General features: G+C 36.7%; 2 protein-coding genes across 2 annotated transcripts in view; one reads left to right on the forward strand and one right to left on the reverse strand.

Moving 5' to 3' along the window:
* The first annotated feature begins 392 nt into the window (after positions 1-392).
* LOC150076900 (general transcription factor II-I repeat domain-containing protein 2-like) lies at positions 393-6,161 on the forward strand. Its single transcript, XM_090385725.1, has 2 exons — positions 393-783; positions 6,100-6,161. The coding sequence occupies exons 1-2, from the start codon at positions 393-395 to the stop codon at positions 6,159-6,161; spliced, it is 453 nt and encodes a 150-aa protein (XP_090241851.1).
* The window catches only part of LOC150076901 (proteasome activator complex subunit 4-like), a 514,513-nt gene continuing 494,391 nt past the window's right edge, over positions 5,915-26,036 (reverse strand). The window contains exons 43-45 of the mRNA XM_090386346.1: positions 19,040-19,114; positions 14,627-14,848; positions 5,915-6,867 (exon numbers count right to left, since the gene is read on the reverse strand). Of these exons, the coding sequence (XP_090242472.1) occupies positions 6,733-6,867; positions 14,627-14,848; positions 19,040-19,114 (432 nt within the window). The 3' untranslated portion in view covers positions 5,915-6,732. The remainder of the gene's footprint in view (positions 6,868-14,626; positions 14,849-19,039; positions 19,115-26,036) is intronic.

Here is a 26,036-nt window from a genome sequence, read left to right on the forward strand (position 1 = left end):
TGTCGCTTTCAACACCAGTCAAGAAAATAAAAATTGATAACGAGGGAAAAAAATTCCAAGAAAAGTGGGAGCTGAACTATTTTTGCATGGAAGTGAACAGTAAAATTACACGCTTAATTTGTAAGGAAAATATTAGTGTCGCTAAAGAATACGACATTAAGCGGCATTATAACTCTAATTATAAGGAACAATATTCGGGCTTCGAAGGAAAAATAAGAGAAGAAAAATTAAAAACAATGAAGAAAACACTTCATAGTCAACAACAAGTATTTACAAAATTCATGAAAACTAATGAATCAGTAGTAAGAGCAATCAGTAGTAATTTGCTAACAAATAAGCTATTTGTTAGCAAAACGTTCAAAATCGTTCAAAGATGGTTCGTTAATTAGAGAATGTATGATAAAGCAGCTGAAATCGTAAGTCCTGAAAAAGTGCAATCATTTCGCGATATTTCATTATCAAGAAATACAGTGGTAGAGAGAATTAGCGAAATGGCAGATAACATCGGTTCACAACTACAGGATATATCTACAGAAGTCTTGTTCTTTTCAATTGCGATTGATGAAAGTACAGATATACGAGATGTTGCTCAAGTTGCTGTATTTTTTCGTGGTTGCGATAATAACACGAGGATCACCGAAGAATTGTTGGAAGTTATCCCTCTTCTTGGAACTACGACTGGCGAAGATATTTTTGCTGCTGTGTGGAGCATTTTAGAAAAGTGTAAGCTTCCACTTGACAGACTTGTGTCTGTAACAACCGACGGTGCTAAATCAATGACAGGTGAAAATCGACGATTTGTGTCAAAATTGATTAGAAAATTACAAGCTGAGTACCCAGATAAACTGAAAACCATGGCTGTCCACTGCCTTATTCATCAACAAGTTCTGTGTTTAAAAATATTAAAAATGGACGATGTATTGAAAACAGTAACAAAAACAATCAACTTTATTCGAGCGAGAGCACTCAACCATCGGCAATTTACTTCTCTTCTTTAAGATTTAGAATCTGAGTTCGACGATCTTCCTTATTATACAGAAGTTCGATGGTCATCATGCCACGCCACAAAGTTTTAAAGAGATTTTATATGCTTTTGGAGGAAATAACAGTTTTTCTTGAAATGAAAATGTATCAGTTATAAAAAATGCTTTGTGGATTAAGGATTTGGCATTTTTAATTGATATTACAAACCACCTCAATAATCTTAATATTTCATTGCAAGGTAAAAATAAGTTAATAACGAACATGTACGACGCAATAGCAAGTTTTGTACAAAAACTAACGCTTTTTAAAAATCATTTAAAAAAAGACGTTTTGACCCATTTTCCTACTTGTGAGCAGTTAAAAACACAAAATCAAAATTGCTCTTTCTCACAATATTGTGACAAAATTGAGGAAATCAAAAACGAATTCGATAAGCGTTTTAATGATTTTAAAGAGTTAGAAGATATGTTTTCTGTTTTTGTTGGACATTTTTCATTTGAAATCGAAAATGCTCCCACTTTGATTCAAATGGAATTAATTGATTTCCAAAATGATTCATTTTTGAAAGACAAATGTCGAGAAGTAGGAATTCCAAAAATATATTCTTACTTAGGGTAAAAATACCCGGAAATTAAAGTTTGCTGCGCAAATTATGTGCTACTTTGGGAGTACATACTTATGCGAGCAATTATTTTCATGTATAAAATTAAATAAAACGGCATATAGATCGAGATTGACAGATAAACATCTTTCCGACATACCGATCAATTTATGTCCCAGTCTTTGACTCCTGATGTTGAAAAACTAGTAGGGGATAAACGCTGGCAGATTTCCAGGAAAACAAATTAATTATTTTCATAAATATATTGAATATTTAATTTTTAAATAAAAATTATATACTAAAACCAAAGGAGCGCAAGGCAGCCAAAGTAACACACCTCACTTAGTTACGATTTATTAGGAAACGTTTCGGAAATTGTAATTGTTACAAAACCCATCTTCGGTCTTTGTAGCAATTTCCGAAACATTTCCTAATAAATCGTAACTAAGTGAGGTGTGTTACTTTGGCTGCCTTGCACTCCTTTGGTTACCAGTTCATCAACAGCCACTTTACTCCAATTTCTTCACTATACATACTAAATTCTAAATTACTTGTATTCTGTAGATCTGAATACAAATTTAAATGTTAATTACATATGAGTTTTAATTATCCTGATTATGCTACTGAATCCTGAATCAATATATAATATTTAAGAAAATTTTATGCGGCCCGCAAAAATCATACCATCACACAAAATGGCCCTTGACAGAAATGAGTTTGACACCCCTGACCCACGGGAATGAAATTTCACACATTAATTAGTGAATATGTAGACAACTTATATTAAAAACGGCATCTTCCTACTGATGTTTTATCTAGGTCAGGGTACGAACTTTTTGATACCCCCTCGTATGGTCTGCTAAACACAAGCACTAAATGCATGTGATAATGATCTTTCAGGCTCAGTGAAAAATTGAAAATAATTCAAGAAAAAAAAATATCAGAATCATATTGCTAGTAGGAAACAAATTCAGATAATTTTTTTCTCCTTTTTCATGTTTTAAAAAATAGCATATGTGGCTTATTTAAGAGTGTGAGGTATTTGAGAAAATACAGTATTTTATTTATATCTCTCTCTCACACACGCACGCACACACAATCCATTCAAAATGACATAAAAGTAAAAAAAGAAAACTACTTCACATATTTTATTCAAACTTTGAACAAACCTGAAACTGAAGTTTTAAATGGATCTCAACATGGCCATCTTTGTTTCTGTGGCATATGCGATATTGGGCAGCCAGTTTTCCAGGTGCTATACAGCATTTGTGGTGTGATTGATTTGAATGTAGTAGTGATCCTCCTTTTAAGGTGATTAAAATCTCTTAGATGTTGAGCATATACAATCATGTGGGGTTCTTAATATAATCCCACATGAAAAAGTCAGGTCAGGTGAATTTGAGGGCCAAGCAATGGGTGCTCCACGATCACACCAATTTTTCAAGCATGTCCAAGCAAGGGGCACAGCAACTTATCTGCTCAGCAAAGAAGAAAGGTCACACCTTATTGCATGTAAATGCACCCCACACACACTAGCTTTAGGACTTGCCCTTTCCAACTGATAGGAAGCATGAGGTTATCTGTAGCCAAAATGATTACGTTATGTGTGTTGACCCATCTGGTCACATGAAATGTGGCCTTGTCACTAAACACCCATCTGTTGAGAAGGTTTTCTTCTGCCCCTAACTTTTCACACCCAGATGTTGTGAAAGCCAAATAGGATACATGAACTCGCTGTACACAGTACAACATTATCTGAAAATGCTGTACTGTGTTAGCAGGTGGTATAAGGCACACCCGTTTCTTGACAAATGCATTAGACTTGCTGAGCCTTGTCACAATAACTTGTTGTGCATGCTGTACACAGGCTTCATCACGTTGTCTTCCATCATGGCATGACCTTACAACAGAGCCAGTTGCCTCATTTCCTCAAACATTCGATATTCCCTCTTGAAGTTTCGATATGAAGGAGCTTCGCAAACACTGTATACTCATCTGAGGGCCAAGCAATGGGTGCTCCTTTTAAAGTGTGACACATGTTGTACATGTGTCACATTTAAAGTGTGACACAAGTTATTGTGTCACACTTTAAATTGTTTAGTAACTGTGCATACCATTGAACACACTATGCTCGCTGTTTAGTAACTGACACAATTTTGAAATGTCAGTTACAGTAGCACAGTCATTAGTCATATTTAGTAGTGATGCAGTATCGTAAACTCCCAACATTCTTTTTCATATCTGTAACAAAACAGATAATAAAAATGAGTGACATAGTGAAATAACAGTGTTGTACTTTTAGGACCTTTTGAATGGATCACCCTATATTAAACATATTACAATAATTTAATTACTGAATTGCAGTACAAGCACCTTCTGTAAATAGCTAAGCAGCCAAGTTTCCTCATTTACAAAAGTAGATTTCTTTTCTATTTCTCTCTGTACTCCTTAAGCCTACTGCTTTGTTTTCTACTGGGGGGGGGGATCACTTTGACTCCATGTTTTCTTTGCCTGTTTTGTACTCAACTTTTTTTGCAACAGCTCCTCTATTATTAAAAATTCAAGATACTCTATTGAACAAGGTTAAAATGATTCTAAAAGTAGGACCTATGTGATTTAATAGGATAGCTAGCAGCCTAATAAAGGAATACAAATAGAAACAAAAAAGGAAATGAGGTTGAGAGTATTAACATTACCAAATTCTTAAATGGAAACCTGAAAGAAGAGTTTAATGGAAATACCTGGATAAAAGTCTCCAACTTGTAGATTATGGACAAGCAGAATGGAAGATTATGCTATTTATTGATGGTGTATAATATATCTGGTCTGTTCTCATTAAAAACATATATTAAAAAATCAGGGGTCTCAAAATATATGAAAAGTCGTGAATGTTTTATTGTACAAAGATTTCATAGATACACATTATCTATTTTTACTGATTTTCTGATTCAGCAAAATGTTAACATCACCCTGTTAGATTGGGAAATTTATTAAACAAGGCTTTCAATATAATTATATGCAAAGATATCTTCTAATGATGTGTTATCTGATATATCTGCATCAGTATACAACAAACTATCAAAAGTGCACTTATTTAAGTAGAATACATATGTACATATCTAAGAATAGAGGTGATTTTTTGTTTTCTTGAAATAAACAAGCATTCTTAGCTCTTCTATTTGAGGAGCCATAAAGGTTTCCTGTGAATTACTGTAAGTACTGAAACATTTCCAGGACTTAGTAATCATAATCCTTATTTTCCCCTCTCACTTTGAGAAATAACACCAGCTAGGCTTCAGTTTTAATTTATTGGAGAATTTATCTTTTACTTACAGATATTACAAAGAGCAGACGTAGAAAAAATACATATAAAAAATATGTTAACACGAGAGTGCCATATGTTTATTGTGTCAGCATGTCCTGGCACTTAAAACAACAGCTGTTATTTTTTGAATAAGCAGGAGAATATCATTCAGGAATATTATCATAAAATCAACAATACTTAACTTCCCTTAGTGACTGAAAACAACATTTATTATGACTTTTTTTCAATTTTAAAGTGGTTAAGAGCTACACAAAGACTGTGTAATATAGTAATAAACTTTTCCAGACATAAAATCTTTAGCAGATTGAATTTTTTTTTTTTTTTTTTAAATAACACTATATCAACAATAAAAAGAAAGCTTTTAGTTTCTTCAATGGTAAACTGCTGAACCAAGCAACAAATTATTGGTATTCACTAGCAAAAAGATTTGTAACTTAATTTATAAGGAAGTCTTCCTCATACAGAGACATTAGGTTTGTGACTTTGAACACACAAAATAATCTGTCTTGAGATGTTGAAGATCTTACATATCAAAGAGAAAGCTTACAACTTAAAATATATATTATGCTTTTTGAATTATTTTATTTTCATCAGCAGTTATTATTTCATGATTCTGATGGTTCAGAAGTAATTAACAAAGGAAACTAGAAACTCTCTTTGGCAATTAAATTAAAATTTTTATTTTATAGACTTTAGATCCATTACAAAAGTTAAGGTAGCAATCTTATGTCCAGCAAAATACTTCTTTTCAAACACTGTAAATTACAATATCTTTACTGGGCATGTATATGATTAATTACTATTCATAAACATGGCTGTATACATTTACACTTGTAAGATGGCTCCACTAATTTCATTAACCCATCAGGAAAAAATTAGCAAGAATAAGAGTAGTGTATGTACATATTATTTTAAAAATAAACTAACAGAGCTCATAGTGTTTCATAAAATTTTTAATAACAACAGAATACTGTTTTTAAAAGTGCAACATATTTTTATGATTATGTAAAACTAAAAAGGTTAGAAAAGAAAAAGCAAGTGGTAGGAATGTGAAAAAGTAAATCTAATGGTGTAATTTTTTACTAGGCACAAGAAACATACAATTTGTATGCCAACCTTTCTCAAAATTGTAAAAATTATTTCAATATTTTAAAACCATATTTTTTAAATTTATTTTATGAATATTCAGAACAGGAGGAAAGTGGCCTTTTCATGATCTACAACATCCACACCAATATACCCCATTATTAATAAGAGTTTTGGAGAGAATCTAGAGTCAAAAATTTGTAAATGAAGATATGTATTCTTCAAATTCATTTAATGCTAGTGTATAAAGCAAGCATACATATATTATTTAAAGAACAAATTAAACTTAGAATAGTTGTTTTAAACTTTTGGTTCTATACTTAAGAGGGCAATTTCCTAAACAATAATACTGATTTAACATTTATGAATTAAAAGTAGCATTTAATTAAATCATGCAGAGATGGGTGGAAGAGAATGCCACTTATTATATAATCAAATCAAACTGTATGATAAAGGACGAAGATCATCATTCACAACATTCACAGTAAAATAAAAAGATATTTAATAAAATTATAAATTTTATACCATACACAATTCGTACAAGTACTAATTTTCTTGTTCACTGCATATAGTAACACTCCAACAATAGCAGATAACAACTCTGCTGGGAAACCAAGTACGAAACATCACCACCGAACACCTATCATGGCACATGGCCAACCATAAGTCTTTGGTTTCATTGAAGTGGCAATGAAGGTTGTTTAACAACATCACTTTCTTAAAACTGTGGTGTGTGTCATGCATAATAACTTGGTGAAACTAGCAGATCCGTAATCACAGCAAGCTGGTCATCAGTAAATTTTAACTTATGATCACGCCAGTTATCATGGTGTGTCCGACGAAAGTTTGATAGGGTTTTCTTTATTGTTGTCTGAAAAAAAGAAGTAAGTTTCAGACATTAAACATATCATTATAGATGTAGAGGAAAAAAAAGAAAAAAAAAAAAAACTGACTTCAACATATAATATATTTACATATGCCAGAAGATAGGTTGATGTTTGTAATAATGGTTATTAAAATTATATCACATCTACTGATGTGAGCAGATAATATTTTCCAAAACATTATTCTTGAGAACTTTCAATCATTAACCACAGCAATATAAGAATTGCATTAAATCCAAAATTATCATCAAATTTAATTTCAAGATAGATAGACCGTTTCCATAAAAAAAGGTAGTATTACTGATACTAAATTCATAACCGATATCAAGTTCCAATTTCTGGACAGAAAGAGAAATATGAACAAATGGGACTACTGCTGATATTTATGAGATAAGACACATTTCAGCTAAGACCCCAACGAGCTTCCCTATTGGAGAAAATAGAGTCGGCACTAGAGAAGCTTGTTTAAGTCAGTAGTACATAAAAAATTTTCTAAGTAACATAAAAGATAATCCACCATACAGAATCTATCAAACACAATAAATAGCATTAGCATTAGCATTAGTAGAGGCATATGATGCAAGAAAGCAAGCTTATTCAGCATCAGCCAAAAAAAAAAAAAAAAAAAAAAACCCCTCTCCCATTTCACCCCTCCGTTCGTTCGAAATACCTGTCCAGTTGAGCTTTAAATTTGTTTAGGCTATCAACTTCAACAACAAGTGATGGAAGTCGGTTCCACCAACCAACCACCCGCTGGCCAAAGGCAAATTTCCGCACATCTATCCGACATCCGTCCTTCCTCAATTTGAATTTATGCCCTCTGAGGTGATTATTCTGAGAAAGATGAAGAATCCCATTGGCATTGAGCATGCTCAAACCATTCAAAGCCTTATACACCTCTATCAGATCACCTCGCCGGTGCCTAGTCTCCAGACTCTGTAATTTGCAAAATTTAAGCCTTTCTTCGTAAGAGCAACCCTTTGTTCCATTTACTAATCTTGTTGCCCTTCTCTGTACCCGTTCCAGCAGCTCTACATCCTTCTTGAAATGAGGCCTCCAGACCTGTATACAGTACTCAAGATGTGGCCTAACCATTGCCTTATACAAGGGAATAATCACCTCCTTATCCCTGCTAGAAAAATTCCTGTATATCATTGACAAGACATCATGAGCTACTCTTGCAGCTCGTCTGCACTGCTCAGAGAACTTCATATCTGCCTGCACAATTACCCCCAGGTCCTTTTCATTCTCCACCACTGTCAGTGTAGTACCGCAGAGTTGATACATTGCTCTGGGGTTACTGTTTCCCATATGTAGTACTTTACATTTGTCAATGTTAAACTTCATTTGCCACCTCTCAGCCCATCTGTTCAACCTTTCCAGATCCTGTTGCAGCAGCATAGCGTCAGTAGTGTCCTTAACGACCCTGCCAACCTTTGTATCATCTGCAAACTTAGACATTAAACTTGATATCCCATCATCAATATCATTCATAAACACCGAAAACAACAATGGACCCAACACTGAACCTTGAGGAACTCCACTAATAACATTAGTCCACGTTGAGCAGTGTCCATTGATTACCACTCTCTGTCTTCTGCCACTCAACCATCCCCTTATCCATAGCAGCAATTTGCCTCCAATGCCACACTGCTCCAATTTGTGCAGCAGTCTTCCATGTGCAACAGTATCAAAAGCCTTTCTAAGATCCAAATATATAATATCAAAGTTATTCCCTGCATCCAGTTCTTTTGTGACTACATCATAGTATCCAATCAAATTGGTCAGGCAAGACCTGCCCTTAACAAAACCATGCTGCGTCTGAGCTATAACTGAATTCTTGTCTAGATGATCCTGCAGTGCTTCTTTAACCAGTGCCTCCATTAATTTACCTGGAACAGAAGTTAAACTAACAGGTCTATAATTACTTGTGTCAGCCTTTGATCCTCCTTTGTGAATTGGGGTTACATTTGCACATCTCCAGTCTATGGGTACCTCCCCTGAGTCCAAAGAAGCTCTCATAATTATGGCTAGGGGTTTGCATACTTCCTTTGCTGCCTCCTTTAATATAACTGGATAGATCCCATCCACCCCAGGTGCCTTTTTTATGTTTATCCTCAACAATCTCTCCTCCACTTTCCTCTCAGTTATTACAAAATCACCCAGCTCACTGCCAATGTTTACTTTACCTACATCATTCTCCTTCCTGAATAACTCCTCATGCGTGAATGTAGAGGCAAAATACTCGTTTAGATTGTTAGCCGCCTGAGCAGGATCCTCAACTGTTGAACCATCAATATCCAGTGGACCAATCTGATTCATCCCTTTCCTTCTCGAGTTCAAGTATGTAAAGAACTCTTTTCTGTTTTTCTTTGCATCCTTTGCCAAGGATTTTTCGTCCTAGGGAGAAAAAATTTCACCCGGCCTTTGTGCTGGAATTTCGTGCATAGATATAGGTAGATGACTAGCAGTCGAATATCCCTCTGAATACTTAAAAATCGTTTTTCCTTAAGAGAGACCAATAATATTTTGAATACACTATTTGCCTTAATCCAGCAGTCAGTTTATAGGGGTACTGAGCTGCTATCAGGCCAATTTTATGAACAGCTTGATATGTTCCTTACTTATTTGAAGAAGCAATGTTATACACTTCTGGTACTTCACTGTGACATCAGACTTATTTTATGGTGCCTGAAACAATGATAACATTCACATTACAGGTTGGCTGTTTAGTTGTTTTGGTGTTTCTGCTATATTGACTAATTTTAGTGCATCATGCATTTTTATTGATATTATGTCATCTGTACAAGTTCAGTTCAGTGTTCGATGTGCAAGTTATAGAGTGAAAAACTCAAAATAACTCATATGATTACCCTACTTACTTTGCCTGAGAGCTTTCCCCACCCTGCAAGGAAATGAGGGTAATTTAAAGAAGTGACAAGAATTTAGGGCTCAATGGAGAACCATCTTCGAATTTAGACAATTTTAAATATCTTTCTAGTGTGGTAGTGAATAAAAAAAGAGAGATAAAAAAGAGATAAAAAAGACTCTTCATTCAAAAATCCTCCTTGAGTGGAGCACTATCCAGTTCTCAATATACTTAGATAAAATAACAAATTAAAAAGCTGAGAGTTACAAAAAAAAAAAAAAAGACAATTCTAGCTGGCATCTCACAGACACTACATGGCAATGGGAGTTGACTGCAGGAAAGACAGACACTTTTTTCCACCAAACAAAATTTAATTATTGTAACTCATAGTATATTGAAATGAAAATAGAAAATACTGTATAATCATTATGAGAAGATTGGCTGAAAGGTATGTAGATTTGATTTCATTTACAAATTTAAAAAATTAATGGGAAAAATTTCAAAAATGTGGCACCTGTCAGATGCCACCTTTTCAATTTTTTCATTTCTTTTGCTTCTTGTTTCCTTTTTGCTCTACAATGTTAATACTATAGAACAAAAGGAAGCAAGTCTGCATAATACTAGGTACAGTTGAACATCATAAATCAAATTCCATAAAGCACTGCTAGTGGTCTACTGTCCAGACCAACTGATGTAGGTTATGCAATATTTCAAAGGAGCAGTGAAGCAGCACTGCTATTATTGCAATCATAACGTATTACTCCATTTGGAAAATATTTCCAGAAAAAAAAAAAACCTTCCCACAGTTGCCCAAAACTATTAAGGAAACCTGAGACTTGAAGAGCATTTTCCAACCATTAGAATTTTTCTCCTGTTTCTTTTCTTTTCTTTTTTTTTTTTTTTTTGGTAAAATTTTGAAAGTGCTGGATTTATGAATGTGCTATTCAGGATATTTTATTGTAATGAACAATTGATATGATCCTATTTTTCAGTACAGAGAAAATGGAAGTACTTTCACCTTTGAAATTATAATATCCTGAAGTGTACAATTCATTTTCTTGGCATGTAATAAAAATTCATATCACTAAACAACATTTTATAGCAGGCTTGAAGGGACTAGTCATAATTCTGGAGTAGAATTCTTGGATTGATATCGATGTATAATACTTCAGAATTTATTGGCTACTTTTTCGGAACCATCAGCTAACAGTATATTTGACTACTGCTGGCCCAAATCACTGCTCTGACATGAGTAATTACAGACCCGTTACCTTAACTTCTGTACCAGGGAAAATAATGGAGCCTCTGGTTAAAGAAGTAATATAGGACTATCTAGACAGAATGCAATTATACTGCAGTTTTTTTTTTTTTTTTTTTTAGTAGTTGTTGGCACATTGGCTTCCGTGGCCATAATGCACCTCCCAAGGTTTTTGCAGTACTTTGATCCAAGCCCGAGGCGGGATTCAAACCCGCAACCTTTGGGTTACCAGGCAGGCACTTTACCCACCCGGCTAGCCCGGTCGGCTTATACTGCAGTCACAGCATGGATTTGCTAAGACAACATCTTGTCTGACCAATCTGATTGAATACTATGATGCAGTAACAAAGGAAGTGGAGGCAAAATCTAATTTTGATATCATATCTTGGATTCAGGAAAGCTCTTCACTGTTGCACATAAAAGACTGCTGTACAAAATGGAGCAGTGTGCTATTAAGGGCAGGTTACAGATCTGGATGAAGGGATTGGTGAGTAGGAGGAGAAAGGGTGGTTATCAGTGGATACTGCTCTTCATGGACTAATGTTATTAGCAGAGTACCCCAGGGCTTATTGCTGGGTCCATTGTTGTTTTAAATATTTATTAATGATATTAATGAAGGTACATTAGGCTTAATGTCTACGTTTGCAGATGATACAGAGGTTGGTAGGATGGTTAATGACAGTAATCAAGGTAAGCTATTGTAACAAGATCTAAAAAAATTAGGCAGATGGGCTGAGAAATGGCAGTTGAAGTTTAACATTGACAAATGCATCAACTGTGTGGTATTACACTCAGAGTAGCAGAAAATGAAAAGGACCTGGGGGGTAATTGTGCAGTCAGATATGAAGTTCTCTGAGCAATGAAGACAGGCTACCAGGACAGCTAATGGGGTTTAGTCTATGATGTAGAGTAACTTTACTAGCAGAGATAAGGAGGTGATTATCCCATTGTATAAGGCCACGGTTAGGCCACAACTTGAGTACTGTATACAGGTCTGGAAGCCTCATTTTAGGAGGGAGGTAGATCTGCTGCAATAGGTGCAGAGAAGGGCAATGAGACTGGTGAAGGAAACGAAAGGGTGGTCTTACCAAGAATGGCTTTAGTTCTGAAAATTGCAGCATTTAGAGACTAGGGATCTGCAAAGTGATCTGACTGAAGGCGTTTAAGGCCTTGGATGGATTCAGTAAGTACATTTTGACAACATTCTTTCGCTTGCAGAGAATACATGAGGGGACATAAATTCAAACTAAGAAAGGATGGTTGCAGGATATATATGTGCGGAAGTTTGCTTTCAGCCAGCAGGCGGCTGATTGTTGGAACAAACTTCCATCTGTTATTGTGGAAGTGGGCAGTTTGAATAAATCCAAGGAAGAACTAGGTAAATTATTGAAGGGGATGGGCAAGTTATACGGGAGGGTTTTTTTTTTTTTTTTTTTGTCTAATGCTTTATAAGCTTGCTTTCTTGCATTATATGCCATAACTACTACTACTACTAATAATAGTAGTAGTAATAGTAATATTGGTTCATGTATCAAAAATTATAAGAAATCTTCAATTCCTGGATTGATATCTACAGAGGATTGTGCCAACAAACACACCTTACAAGCTCAATGCACAGATGTTCATGGGATTATGATCCAGTGGTTGGGCTAAGCAGAGAAAATGCTTGAAGTCTTCACATTCCTCAAAACTACTCTTTCTAACATTTGGTAAAATGAAAGGTTCCATGGTCAACAGTACCCTTGCATGATGTTCAGATACTCATGCTCATGAGCCATGCAGGTGCTCATAGTGCATTCCAGTGATAACAACAGTATGCCATGAAAACACACACAATAATATTACATCTTCTCTGGCAGCTTGTACTGTCAATACACAACAGGATGGTCCCAGTGCGTCATTCAACTTCCTCCATATATGCATGTTTCCGGAACTGAAAAGCATAAATTGGGACTCACTGGACATGTGATCTGCTTTAAGTTCTCTTATATTCACCACGAGCACTGGCACATAGCTGAACACCACTGACCCTTGGATCATTGGGTCATGTGTGTGTGTGTGTGTGTGTGTGTGTGTGTGTGTCTCCCACTCTTGTGCATTATTTGTAGAGCTCTTCATATGGTGTGGGTACTGATTCACTGCGATGGTCGCTCATTAAATGCAGAGGCCTTAATTTTTGATTGATGATAATTACATTTGGTAACACATTCCACTTGATAACGCACACACTCCAGATGTTGAGCACCTTGCTCATCACCCCACATATAAGTAACAGTTGTTTCTGTTCATGAAAAAAGACTCAAATGAACTAGCCTTTGAATATTTGATAAATGGATCCATTCTCTTTATTCTAGAATCATCATCTATCATTTGTCAAATAATTTGCTAAAAACAAAGTATTAGGTGTTGTGACTGTTGTTATCATCTTGCTATATATGGTTCATTTGGCATAAAGGCTGTATTACGGCTATGACATTTGCCACTTTTTATTTGTAAAGGTTTGTCTTTAACAGTTTTCCTGTTGAAGAGTGGAGACACATAGCTTATTTATTTATTTTCCCTTTTTTCCTAAGTAGGAGAAACACTAATCCTCATAAATGGGAAACAATTTACTTGGAATTTTACAGCAGGTGTTCATAGTGTGATCATATTACATAATGTTTCTTTCAATACACACTTTAATATAAGTAACTGACTACTATTCTTCAAAGAATTCCTTAAAAATCTACTGGATGAAATATTACTAAATATTATCCAGTCTACCTTGTGAAGACTGGATCTAAACCTGAAGGTGCTTATAACAGTTGTATTTATAATAGTACTTTTAACAAACAGCCATTTAGGATATGCATATGCACATCTCTTAAAATGGTGTGAGTTTTAAGTTTGTACAACATTAATTTTGTATGAAGATAAATATTTGAACAAGAAAATAAACAATTAAATAAATAAAGATGCTATAAAAAAATTTTCATTATTTTGTAACCAGATAATTCTCAATAAAATTTGGAATTTTCTTAAAATTTCCATATTAAAGCTAATTAAAAAAAAAAAAAAAAAAAAAAATCAAGAGTAGTTAGTTTAACACAGATAAAATACTAAGCACAATTTTATAAAACTAAAGACTTAGCAAAACACTTTAATTTAACAATTTTTTCCCCTTGTAAACAAGTGGTATGAACAAAAATATTTTATTTAAAATAAATAAATAAATATATATACTTTGTTAATTTCATTTATTATGTAATCGTTAAATGATTGATGCCAATCATTTTATTGTTCCACCAATAAAATGATTGGCAAATAAAATTTCTAGTGCCAAAGAAATTCCATTCAGCACTGATATCAAAATCCTTGTATTGAGCTGCAAAACCATCGTTTGTTGTTGTTATTTGGTTTTTAGGAGCATTAGCAACTAAGGCCATATTGCTCCGGGATATGCGGTGGTCATTCCCTGAATGACCTTTCCGCATCCTCCGTATTTGGTGGTGACGGGCTCGAACCCCGGTCTAATCAAGAAGCGTGTGCTACGCACTGCTGCTCCTTCCCACCTGGCTACGGAGGCGCCTAAAAAAATAATGTGTGTGTGTGTGTATAGATATATATATATAAAACTTACTGGAATGGGCTGAGGATCATTCAAGTGATCACCCAATAGCATAAGAACATCAGGCAGAAACTCTGGAACATCATATGGGTAAGCATTGACACAAGCACAGAGTCCTAAAATTCCTGCATGCCGTTCAATTAAGTCAACAGGATCTATCACAGGATTTGTTAATCCATCTAGTGCTTTCCGACGTTTTTTTATTTTTTTTCTGCATCTTGACTTAAACGATTCCTATTCATTAATAGTATTAGAACTTAGTTAGAAACAGTTATATATTCACTTTAATACATTATTAATACATTAATACAATATGCATGAAACATAATGATTAAAATTTTATTGGCCAAATTTTCTTGAATACTACAGGCAATTTACACAAAGAGTAAGGACATAATTAAGAGAGGAGATTCAAAACAACTGAAAGGCTCAATGAAAATTTATTAACATATAAGATAACTATTAGTCTGGCTTATCTTTGTCTTTATTAATACGATATATCACAGTACAAAAAAAAAAATAAAAAATAAATTATTATATAAATTATTTTATAGTAAGGTGGAAGTGTGTATGTGTGTGCGTGCATGCAGAGAAAATTTAAATAAGTGAGAGAATACTTTGCAGCAGAAACCTACTAGAGGCTGTGATAATTTATGAAAGAAGACAGCTAATGGTTTTCCCTCAAACTGACCACGAAAATAACAAAGGTCATGATTACAAAGAGTGCAGGAAAACACAGGAGGCCAAATGTGCTAATTGCAAATCTGCTGGGCTAGCATATAATCATTCTGTGAGGGATCCTAAGTGCCCTATCTACATTAAGGCAGCAAACCAGCTAAAACAGAAAATGGATTATGGATACTCTCCACAACCTCAATAATGACTAGGCTTTAGAGTTCTTACAGTTAAATGCCCAACATACATACACAGTAGTAGACCAGCTGAAAATAGTTATGGAAGAAAACCAAACAGACATAGCATGTATCCAGAAGCCCTACACCCATGGTGGCAGTATTCAGGAATATCCCGCAAAGTACAGAATTATTGAAGTCTCCATGGACATTACATGGGCAGCCATAGTAATCAGAGATAAATATATATACACTAGCAGATACTGGTACATACCTAAGTATCCCACTGGCAGTCTGTGCACAGATTACCTCCACTCTCAGATCCTTCCACACTATATCAATGTATTGTAGACCGAACCAAAGAATAGCTCCTTCTATCCAATACCTTGAAACACAAACAGCTCTCAGCTTCCTGGCAACAAAATTCTTATGTCAATGGATTCAAATTGCAGATCCCTAATGTGGCACAGCCATACTCCAGACAGATCAGTTGTGACTATGAAGTGTTCCAGGAATTGGAACACTTCATAGCCACAACCTCACTACAAATCCTAAACCAGCCACACAAGTCACAGCACACAAATTCATAAGCTGGCATATGCGGGAGGCCTGGACAACATCTGACCACCATGCTATTACCTATCAGCTGGTGCACCTGCTGGATCAGATCCCCCCCCTCCCTACCTCCAACGTATGATATCACCAGATATAACATCAAAAAAGCTAACTGGCAGAGATATCAAGAAACCCTTGGAGCCTTCCTTTCAGGGATACCCTCAGAAGGAAATAAATAAAATGCATCCATATTAACAGGTCAACAAACTGAGAGAAATCATTATCAGAGCAGCAGATACCCCTATGGGATAAAAACAACCAAGTTCATATGTAGTTCCCTGATGGTGCTCTGAGCTAGGTATTCTCTGGCAAAGGGTTAACCAGGCTAGAAAACATTTCCAGAGATCCAGAATCAATTGGCTACCAGCAGAGGTAAATGCCAGAAGGGAAACTTACCAGAATTTAAGGAATTAGTATACAAGTGTTATAAGGTAGAAAAAGAAGGGATCTTTTTCTACCTTTCTCAGACCCCGGACCAAGAAGTACTCTACCAACTAAACAATGCTTAAAACACAACTGTAGCTGAGGATCCCTTCACTAGAACTGAATTGGACATTGCTGCTGGGAAATTAAGGAACAAAAAAGTCTCTGGGAGACAACTACCTTGAACCTGAGATAAGTAAAAAAATCCATCGAGACCATTCCAGAGGAGATTCTCAAACTCTTCAACCACTGCCTTAGAGAAGATTTCTTCCTGCTAGAGTGGAGAAAGGCAAAACTGTGCCTCCTCAAGAGCTCAACTAAACAACAGGACCTCCCGGGGTCTTATCAACCTATTGCATTCCTCTCAGTGTTAAGTAATTTACTGGAATACCTCCTCTGTAATCGGGTTGGAATCCATTACTCAAATGCTGGCCTACAAACACAAAACCAGTACGGATTTAGGAAAGATGTCGCCACTCAAGATGCCCTAGAAAATATCCTCAACCAAGCAACATTCACAACCGCAAATATTTCTTTCTCATAACGGTTGACTTCGCCAGGGCTTTTGACACCCTGTGGTGGCCAAGTGTCCTCGGCAGACTCCAGGAGGCTAACCTGTCTGTAAATCTATATAACTGTATCAAGAGATACCTCTCTGACAGATCTGTCATGGTTCAAGCTCCTTACTGCACAGTCTCACACCGAATTCACAGAGGATGCCCGCAGGGATCTGTCCTGGGTCCACCCTTCTGCAAACCATGCAATCACCATACTACAAAGCTGGGTGGAACAAAATAACCTACAAATATCCCTGAACAACACTTGTTCCATCCTACTGAAGGGACCTCTGGACATTAGACCTCCCCAGATCCATGTTCAAGGAACCACAATAAAGTCTGCCACAGAACTAAAACACCTTGGCATTGTTTTAGACAAAAATCTGTCTTTCACACCACACTTGGCCTACCTCTGAAAGAAAGTCAGGAGCTGCTCTGCACTATTTGTGAGGATTACTCACAAGGACTGGGGTCTCAGAAAAAGGATGTGGAACTCTTCTTACCCATCATCACCTATGCAGTGGAAGCCTGGTTCAGGAAGGCCACCACTGCTGTAAATAAAGCAAAGCTTGAAACAATCCATTACATGCTTCTAACAACTTCAAGAACCTGCAACACTGTGAGCACCCATGCACTCCAGGTTCTGGCTGGGACCCTCCCCCTAGACCTTGAGATTGTCTGTTGAGGTGCTCTTCTGCTTTTCCAGAGGCTGGGACTGACTTTCTAGATTTCATGGCAAATCCTGCAAATTACCCAAAACTAGAGAAAAGACGCCTTATCGAGCATCTCCATTGGCAGACATGCTTGGAAGCCTCAAAGAATGGGGAAATCACAAAAAAAACCAACCTACCCTGGACAGAAACACGACAGTAAGTGATCCTGAGCACCGAGCAACAGCAAACTTGATGACAGACTGCTAGCTGCAACCTCAACAGCCTGAACTGCAAGGATGGGACTTGTCTCAGGAGTGACCACAACCCTAGCCGTCGAGAACCTTTGCCAACGACCAACCTATAAATAGAAGAACTACTACAGAATTGACCTCAATACAGCTCTGCTGCTAACGCCACAGGCGATCCTATACCTGTACTCTCTTGCACAGTACTTTCTTCCCACTTCCCCGGAGGGAGGAGAGAAGAGGAGATTTGAAATCTCAGGAAACTAAGTGGCAGGACCTGCCAGAGTACTTACTAAAAATACTGGTGTATCTAGTCTGCCTCCACGGGGACCAAGTGTGGGCAACGGTGGGCCCTAAAAGGGGTCCAACGGCTAAATGGCCAGATGAACAATGGTACATGACATTACACTTAATATCCACACACTTTTAAATCTCTGGCCTTTACAGGGTACTGTAACACATGACAATGTATACTACATGAAGATGGGGGGAAACCCTGGTACCGTCAGACTCTAAACACATGTTACACTTATATGATCACGTCAGAGACAGTACATATATTTCATAGTAATTTCGGGGCCTTATAGTGCAAAGGTCAGTAACACTCATAACTACCATGCTAATGACAAGGGCACTTGCTTTGTTAAGCATCAAAGCAACTATGGTTATGAGGTGTCAGTATATTGTGCATCTAACTGCTCGTATTCTTTGATCACTTTGCTGGGCAAAAAAATCTGCATTTCCAGGAGAAAAGCTATGCAATCCTTACCTAAGGCAAATTATCTCTGCCACACTGTGGAAAAAAAAGCCCATAAAAATTTCTCACATCACTGATGAAATTCGAACCCAGACCTGTTCCACTCAGGATGAAAGGAGTGTGATTACAACTACTGGTGCTTGCTTTGTAACAATACTGATAAATAATAATTTATCAGTATTATTACATTTTATGCAAACAAGCCAACTGCTCAATATGTAATGAAACTGCTTTTTTTCAAGTGTGTGCATTTGTGCATCAATTTCCACATTTCGAAAATTCCAATCTTAAAAACCTTATATCTACAAAACAAACAAAACTTACCAGAAGTTCCTCGCTTATCTTTACAAACTCACAGTGCATCAATCCACCAAGGGTCTCTGCTGCTGCTTCCCTAACCTGCAATTAGCAAGATGCTCTGTTAGGCAAATGACAAAATGGAAAAAATAAATTCCTGATTGTTTATGCACTACATTGAGGTATAAAAGAGATGTGTTCATTGTATACTATATCCTTCTTTCTCATATATATGTTCAAATTAAACGGTTTGTTGATTGTAACCCAGACATAGAAAGGAGGATTTTCTACACAAAGGCATGTTCAGTTAACTATATAAAATTGCAACTGATGTCAGCATTTCAGATATCTCTGGGAACCCATTCTCAAGATAAATTGCTGTACTGCAGAGGTTATGATACTTTTCAGAGACAGGTTGTAAACAAGTTCTGAGAGATGTGTTTTATCTAATATCTTAGAACCTGGTATTGGAACAGTTTGAGACAGAAGAGTCCTGTCCCAACCTATTTTAGAAGAGTCTTTTTTTAACCTTATTTTAACCTTGCTTGTCTCGAAAATGGAATCTCAGAACAGATCTGAAACAATGACAAAAATGCAAATTTATTTAGTTAACTGAATATCCTTTGTCTAAAAAATCCCCCTTTTCACCTCTAGGTTACAATTAACAAACCATTTAATTTTGGTAATTGAAGATATATTTCCAAATTAAACAACTACAGCAAACCCACACATTCAGGAAACAAATATTTCTTATAAAGTGAGATTGCTTCTTTTTCCAAGATGGGAAAAAAGATGAAATAGAGAAATTAAATCTATAAACTCAATCTGTTTACTATATAAACCAGTATTTCTCAACTTTTTCATTGCTGTGGCACATTTTTAAAGATGCTAAAATTTTGTGGCTCACCACACACTACAATACTCATATATTCATAAATGGAAAGTTATTTCTGTTGGGTATATTTAATAATACACTTATTATCTGTGTAGTAAAGGTGAACAGATCTAGCACTAGGAATCAAAACGTGATGTCACATTGATTGCTGGAAGGTGCTCGGATTGGCACAGAGTAAATAAACAAATTTTTTGTTTCAATTAATTTGTATTTTCCACAGCACACTTGAAGCATACTCATGGCACACACATTGAGAAACACTGATATAAACTAATAAACATGCATTACATTACTAAATTTCGTGTTCAAAGCCGCTAAGTGGATTTTTCTTATTTATTGATTTGAAATTATTGTTTTTCTAAAACTTTTGATATAAATTTAGTAGTATAGCATTATTTTGTGATTTTCTGATTAATTTGGTATATTTATTCTTTACTCGGCCTTGCAATTGCATAAAAGTATCGGTAAGTGTATCCACGTGTTACAAGTCGCAACTCCGCTGAACAAGAAGTTTTTTTTTTTAGCCATATTTAGCCGCTTATTGAATATTTTTTACATCAAATTATTTTTTGTAAGTACCTTATAGACCTAGTAAGGATCGTTAGTTTATTCTGAATTGAGACAGCGAGATTTGAAAGTTAATTAATACTTAAGTGTCCATAGATTACCGTTCGTAACTTCCCGCCTTTGTCTTTGTCATACGATCGTTATATATTGAACCTAGATAGCGTTAGTATAGTATAGGTTATAATATTTTCAGTGATCGGTAAAATCTATTAAACTTGTTAAACTTCATTGGCATTTAAACTGTACTTTTAACCAAATACATATACCGACTTAGATTACAAACGTAACATAATTAAGTAATACATAACTGATACGGAAGTTATATAAAGGGAACTCGGAGATAATTAATACTTGACACTAAAAAATATATATACCGTTATAACTGTGTTGGGAGATAAGTTAGGGTTATAAACTGATATTGAAATTTTATTTAAATTAAAAGAAATCATGACTCAGACCAGAGCAGCAAAACAAAAGGCTCAAGCTAATGGACGTGCTGTGGCTCAGAGGAGAACTGAGGGGGGCAGTTGCCTTCTGAATCACAGCCTTCTAAAATGCACAGATTGCATGATGTTTGTGGAGCATTCAGGTATGGGACATGATATTGCCATGGGGGATGTCTTTGTGTGTGCGCGATGCAAGGAGTGTATCGAAATCAGGCAACAACTCAGCGTTCTTATGGGCCTATATGAGAGCTTGAAGGACAGGGTGGATGCCCTCGAAGGAACTAAATTGAGGGGCCCATCAAGCTCTCAGCTGCCCACATCAACGCCAGAGCTTGCACTTGGTCGTCGCGCAACACAGCGGCAACCCCCAAGGCAGAATGCGCTGGTCCCAAAGGAACTAGTAGTTGTTGGTGACTCTATTGTCAGGGAAACGGGGAACATGCCTTGTAAAAAGGATAGGTGGAACAGGACCAGGGTATATCTGCCAGGGGCAAAGGTTGATGACGTTGTAGAGCAGATATCATCTTTTAAGGGCGTAAAAGGTGATATAGTTGTACATGTTGGCACTAATGATATAAAAAGTAGGAGACCGGCAGAATTGCTTAACAAGTACAGGTCACTGTTGAAAAAAAGCCGTGAAATAGGGTTGAAATTGAAAGTGTCTGCAATTCTGCCCAGACACGATAGGAGGGAGTATATGATGAGAGCCTTGTCGATCAATTTGGCCCTGGAAAGATTGTGCGAGGCTCAAGGGGTAGAATTTTTTTCAGCCTGGACTGTACTTGTTAACAGGAGGGATTGCTTCTACAGGGATGGGATACACTTAAATAGAAAGGGTGCAAGAATATTTGCTGATGCTATCGAGGCAGTGTTAGGTGGGTCGGAAAACTGCTAGCTTCGGAGGAGACAAAGACGAATAGATTAACAGCAGCCACTGGCAGAAGTGAAAGAGATTCTTGCACTGCTTCTATTGGAATGAGCAGAAGCCTGAAAAACAAGATGCAGGATATTTCAGAGACTGCCGGGAGTCATTGCGGTACAAGTAAACACATGGGTTGTGTTAGGGTAGCTAAGAATAGAAATAGGTGCATGTATACTTGCGTGTACACCAATGCTAGGAGTTTAGTAAATAAATTTGATGAATTTGAGGTATTGCTCAAAACATCAAAGGCAGATATTGTTGGGATATCAGAGACGTGGTGTCACACAGATATAAGGAATGCGGAACTGGAATTTGGGGAGTACAATGTCTACAGAAAGGATAGACTGGATAGGAAGGGAGGAGGGGTTATGCTATTAGTTAAGAAATACATAAAAACCAAGGAAGTGAAGCCAGTCGACATCGCTGGACAGTGCAGTGTTGAGTCAGTTTGGTGTGACATAAGCATTGGGAGATCAAAATTGAGAGTAGGAGTGTGCTATAGGCCTAATGACTCTGATGAGTATAATAAGATACTGTACTGGGAAATAGAGTGGGCCAGTAAATCAGAGAGTCTTATAATGGGAGATTTTAATTTCCCTGATATTGACTGGAATTTGGGGGCTGGTCACTCACACACTAGCAAGGCTTTTGTGGATTTATTGGATGATTGTTTTCTACATCAGCATGTTCAGGAAGCAACTAGAGGGAGGAATACTCTTGATTTGATTATCAGCAGTGATTCTTCATGCATGAAGAATCTGAAGATAAATGAACCACTAGGTGGCAGTGATCACAGTGTGCTGAAGTGGGATTTACTCAAAGAGGTAACTACCATTAGGGGTAAAGGGAAGGGTTATTGCTTTCGTAAAGGCGACTATGATGGACTGAGACAGTATTTAAATTCTATACAGTGGGACCAACTGATGATGTTACCAACAGCAAATGCAAAATGGGAAGCATTCAAAGAACTTATCTTGGAAGCTACTAGGCTTTACATACCAACTAAGAAATATTGTTCAAGGTTTAGGCCTAAATGGATGTCAGATGAACTGATGAGGCATATGGCAGAGAAGAAACATGCATGGGATACATACAAATTAACACATGACACAAAAGCCTATGATAGATACAAGTTGATCTGTAACCAAGTTACAAAGGAGGTTAGGCAGGCGAAGGCAGATTACGAGAAATCTTTGGCAAGGGATGCAAAGAAAAACAGCAAAGAGTTCTTTACTTATGTAAACTCTAGAAGGAAGGGGATGAATCAGATTGGTCCACTTGATATCGATGGGTCAACTGTTGATGATCCTGCTCAGGTAGCTAACAAACTAAATGAATATTTTGCATCGACATTCACACATGAGGAGTTATTTAGCGAGGGGAAAGCCAGAGGTGTATTCAACTCTAGCAGTAAGCTAGAGAATCTTGTAATAACTGAGAGTAAAGTGGAGGAGAAATTGTTGAAGATAAACACAAGAAAGGCACCCGGGGTGGATGGGATCTATCGAGTTATATTAAAGGAGGCAGCAAAGGATGTAAGCAAACCCTTAGCCATAATTATGAGAGCTTCCTTGGACTCAGGGGAGGTACCCACAGACTGGAGATGTGCAAATGTGACCCCAATTCACAAAGGAGGATCAAAGGCTGACACAAGTAATTATAGACCTGTGAGTTTAACTTCTGTTCCAGGAAAATTAATGGAGGCACTAGTTAAAGAAGCATTGCAGGATCATTTAGACAAGACTTCAGCTATAGCTCGAACACAGCATGGTTTTGTTAAGGGGAAGTCTTGCCTGACCAATTTGATTGGATACTATGATGCAGTCACAAAGGAACTGGATGCAGGGAATAACTTTGATATTATATACTTGGATCTTAGAAAGGCTTTTGATACTGTTGCACATGGAAGACTGCTGCACAAATTGGAGCAGTGTGGCATTGGAGGCAAATTGCTGCTGTGGATAAAGGGGTGGCTGAGGGAGAGAAGACAGAGAGTGGTAATCAATGGACACTGCTTGTCGTGGACTAATGTTATTAGTGGAGTGCCTCAGGGCTCAGTGTTGGGTCCATTATTGTTCTCTGTATTCATAAATGATATTGATGAGGGTATATCAAGCTTAATGTCGAAGTTTGCAGACGATACAAAGGTAGGCAGGGTTGTCAAGGACACTACTGACACTATGCTGCTGCAACAGGATCTGGAAAGGTTGAGCAGATGGGCTGAGAGGTGGCAAATGAAGTTTAACATTGACAAATATAAAGTACTACACATGGGAAACACCAACCCCAGAGCAACGTATCAACTCTGTGGTACTACACTGACAGTGGTAGAGAATGAAAGGGACCTGGGGGTGGTTGTGCAGGCAGATATGAAGTTCTCTGAGCAGTGCAGACGGGCTGCAAGTGTAGCTAATGGTGTGTTGTCAATGATATATAGGAATTTTTCTAGCAGGGATAAGGAGGTGATTATTCCCTTGTATAAGGCAATGGTCAGGCCACACCTAGAGTACTGTATACAGGTCTGGAGGCCTCATTTCAAGAAGGATGTAGAGCTGCTGGAATGAGTACAGAGAAGGGCAACAAGATTAGTGAATGGAACAAAGGGGTGCTCTTACGAAGAAAGGCTTAAGTTTTGCAAATTACAGTGTCTGGAGACTAGGCACCAGCGAGGTGATCTGATAGAGGTGTATAAAGCCTTGAATGGTTTGAGCATGCTCAATGCTGATGGGATTCTTGCTCTCGCTCAGAATAATCACCTGAGAGGGCATAAATTCAAACTGAGGAAAGACAGATGTAGGATAGACGTGCGGAAATTTGCCTTTAGCCAGCGGGTGGTTGGTTGGTGGAACAGACTTCCATCCCTCGTCATGGAAGTTGATAGCCTAAATAAGTTTAAGGCTCAGCTGGACAGGTATTTTGAACAAAGAGGGGTGAAGTAGAAGTGGTTTTTTTTTTTTTTTTTGGCTGATGCTGCATAAGCTTGCTTTCTTGCATCAAATGCCTCTGCTAATGCTAAAGGATGTAAAAAATAGACAACTACGTAATGTATAGGAAATAAGCAATGAGAAATTCAAACACAATTGCCTATTCTGACTCAGGTCTCTAGCACATGATTACATTTGGCCTACAGAGAAAAACTCATAAAGCAGTATCTGTAATTTCTTTTGAGATTATAAAATATTTGACTATCAAATATATAAACTATATCATGGAAGGATCCAACATTCTTGACATTATGATGTTAGAATTCTAATGGCTTCCCCCCCATGCCAACTACTAGATAATCATGTCAAAATGGTGGCCAATGGGTTGAATCCAGCACCACTGTGTGGTCTCCAAAGTATTATCAACTTTTACAAGTTAAAAGTTAAAGCTATGAAAATAATGGCAAATAGTATACTTAAAGGAGATACACTGTATAAAATTTAAATAAAATTCATAAATCATACAAATCTTCATAAATGTTACTAGTGTTAGGAAATCACATATTCACATGCAAAGAAAAATACATGAAAATATTTAACCTATTTCTTTTGGTAATGTTAACACTGGTATACCACAAGCAAATTTACTGGTACAGCTCACAAACCTTTGAGAAACGTTTGTCAGTTTGCAAGCACTTCTGAGTTGCCACTCCTGTGCTATATATCTAATGGACTGAACTTACCAACAATACTCTAGGAGGCATCCAGAACAGCTGGTGTATAATCTTGCTTCTGCTGCTCTTCCGGCTGTGACTAGAGGGCTTCTGAATTCTGTGTATGTACAAAGGCACTGCCAAGCCTCCATTATGGTAAGGGCCTGGGTATACCTTGCTATGTGTGTACAGCATATCCAAAAATTTCATGAATTTTACTCTGGAATATTTAAACTCAAGTTATTTTGTCTCTCACATGTATGCCAACTGGTTTTAATTGGCAATTCACAGTCACAGAGAGTGCACCTGTTTTGGATAGCTCTGTCACATGAACTCCAGAAAATTGTAGGTAGTTTGAGTTAAGATTTTAGTAGATTAATTTTTGTTTTGCTTTAAAAGATATTAATTTCTTTAATATCTTTTGAAGCTATGAGTAATTCTGCTAAGTACATTTCTTTTGGTATCTTGTAAGTTTAAATTCTTAAGTTTAGTAGTAGATAAAATTGTTAACTGCTAAATTACTGCAATGTTTTGTAAAGTTAATTCTGTGATATTTT

Source organism: Mastigoproctus giganteus, chromosome 12 (assembly GCF_048544385.1).
Source record: "Mastigoproctus giganteus isolate SK-2022 chromosome 12, ASM4854438v1, whole genome shotgun sequence".
Lineage (NCBI taxonomy): Eukaryota > Metazoa > Arthropoda > Arachnida > Uropygi > Thelyphonidae > Mastigoproctus > Mastigoproctus giganteus.

Excerpts from the sequence above, each read along its gene's own strand:
- LOC150076900 (XM_090385725.1), top strand. The coding sequence starts at position 393 with ATGTATGATAAAGCAGCTGAAATCGTAAGTCCTGAAAAAGTGCAATCA. Across the intron at positions 784-6,099 it reads CGGTGCTAAATCAATGACAG|AACAGGAGGAAAGTGGCCTT; the intron begins GTGAAAATCGAC and ends ATGAATATTCAG.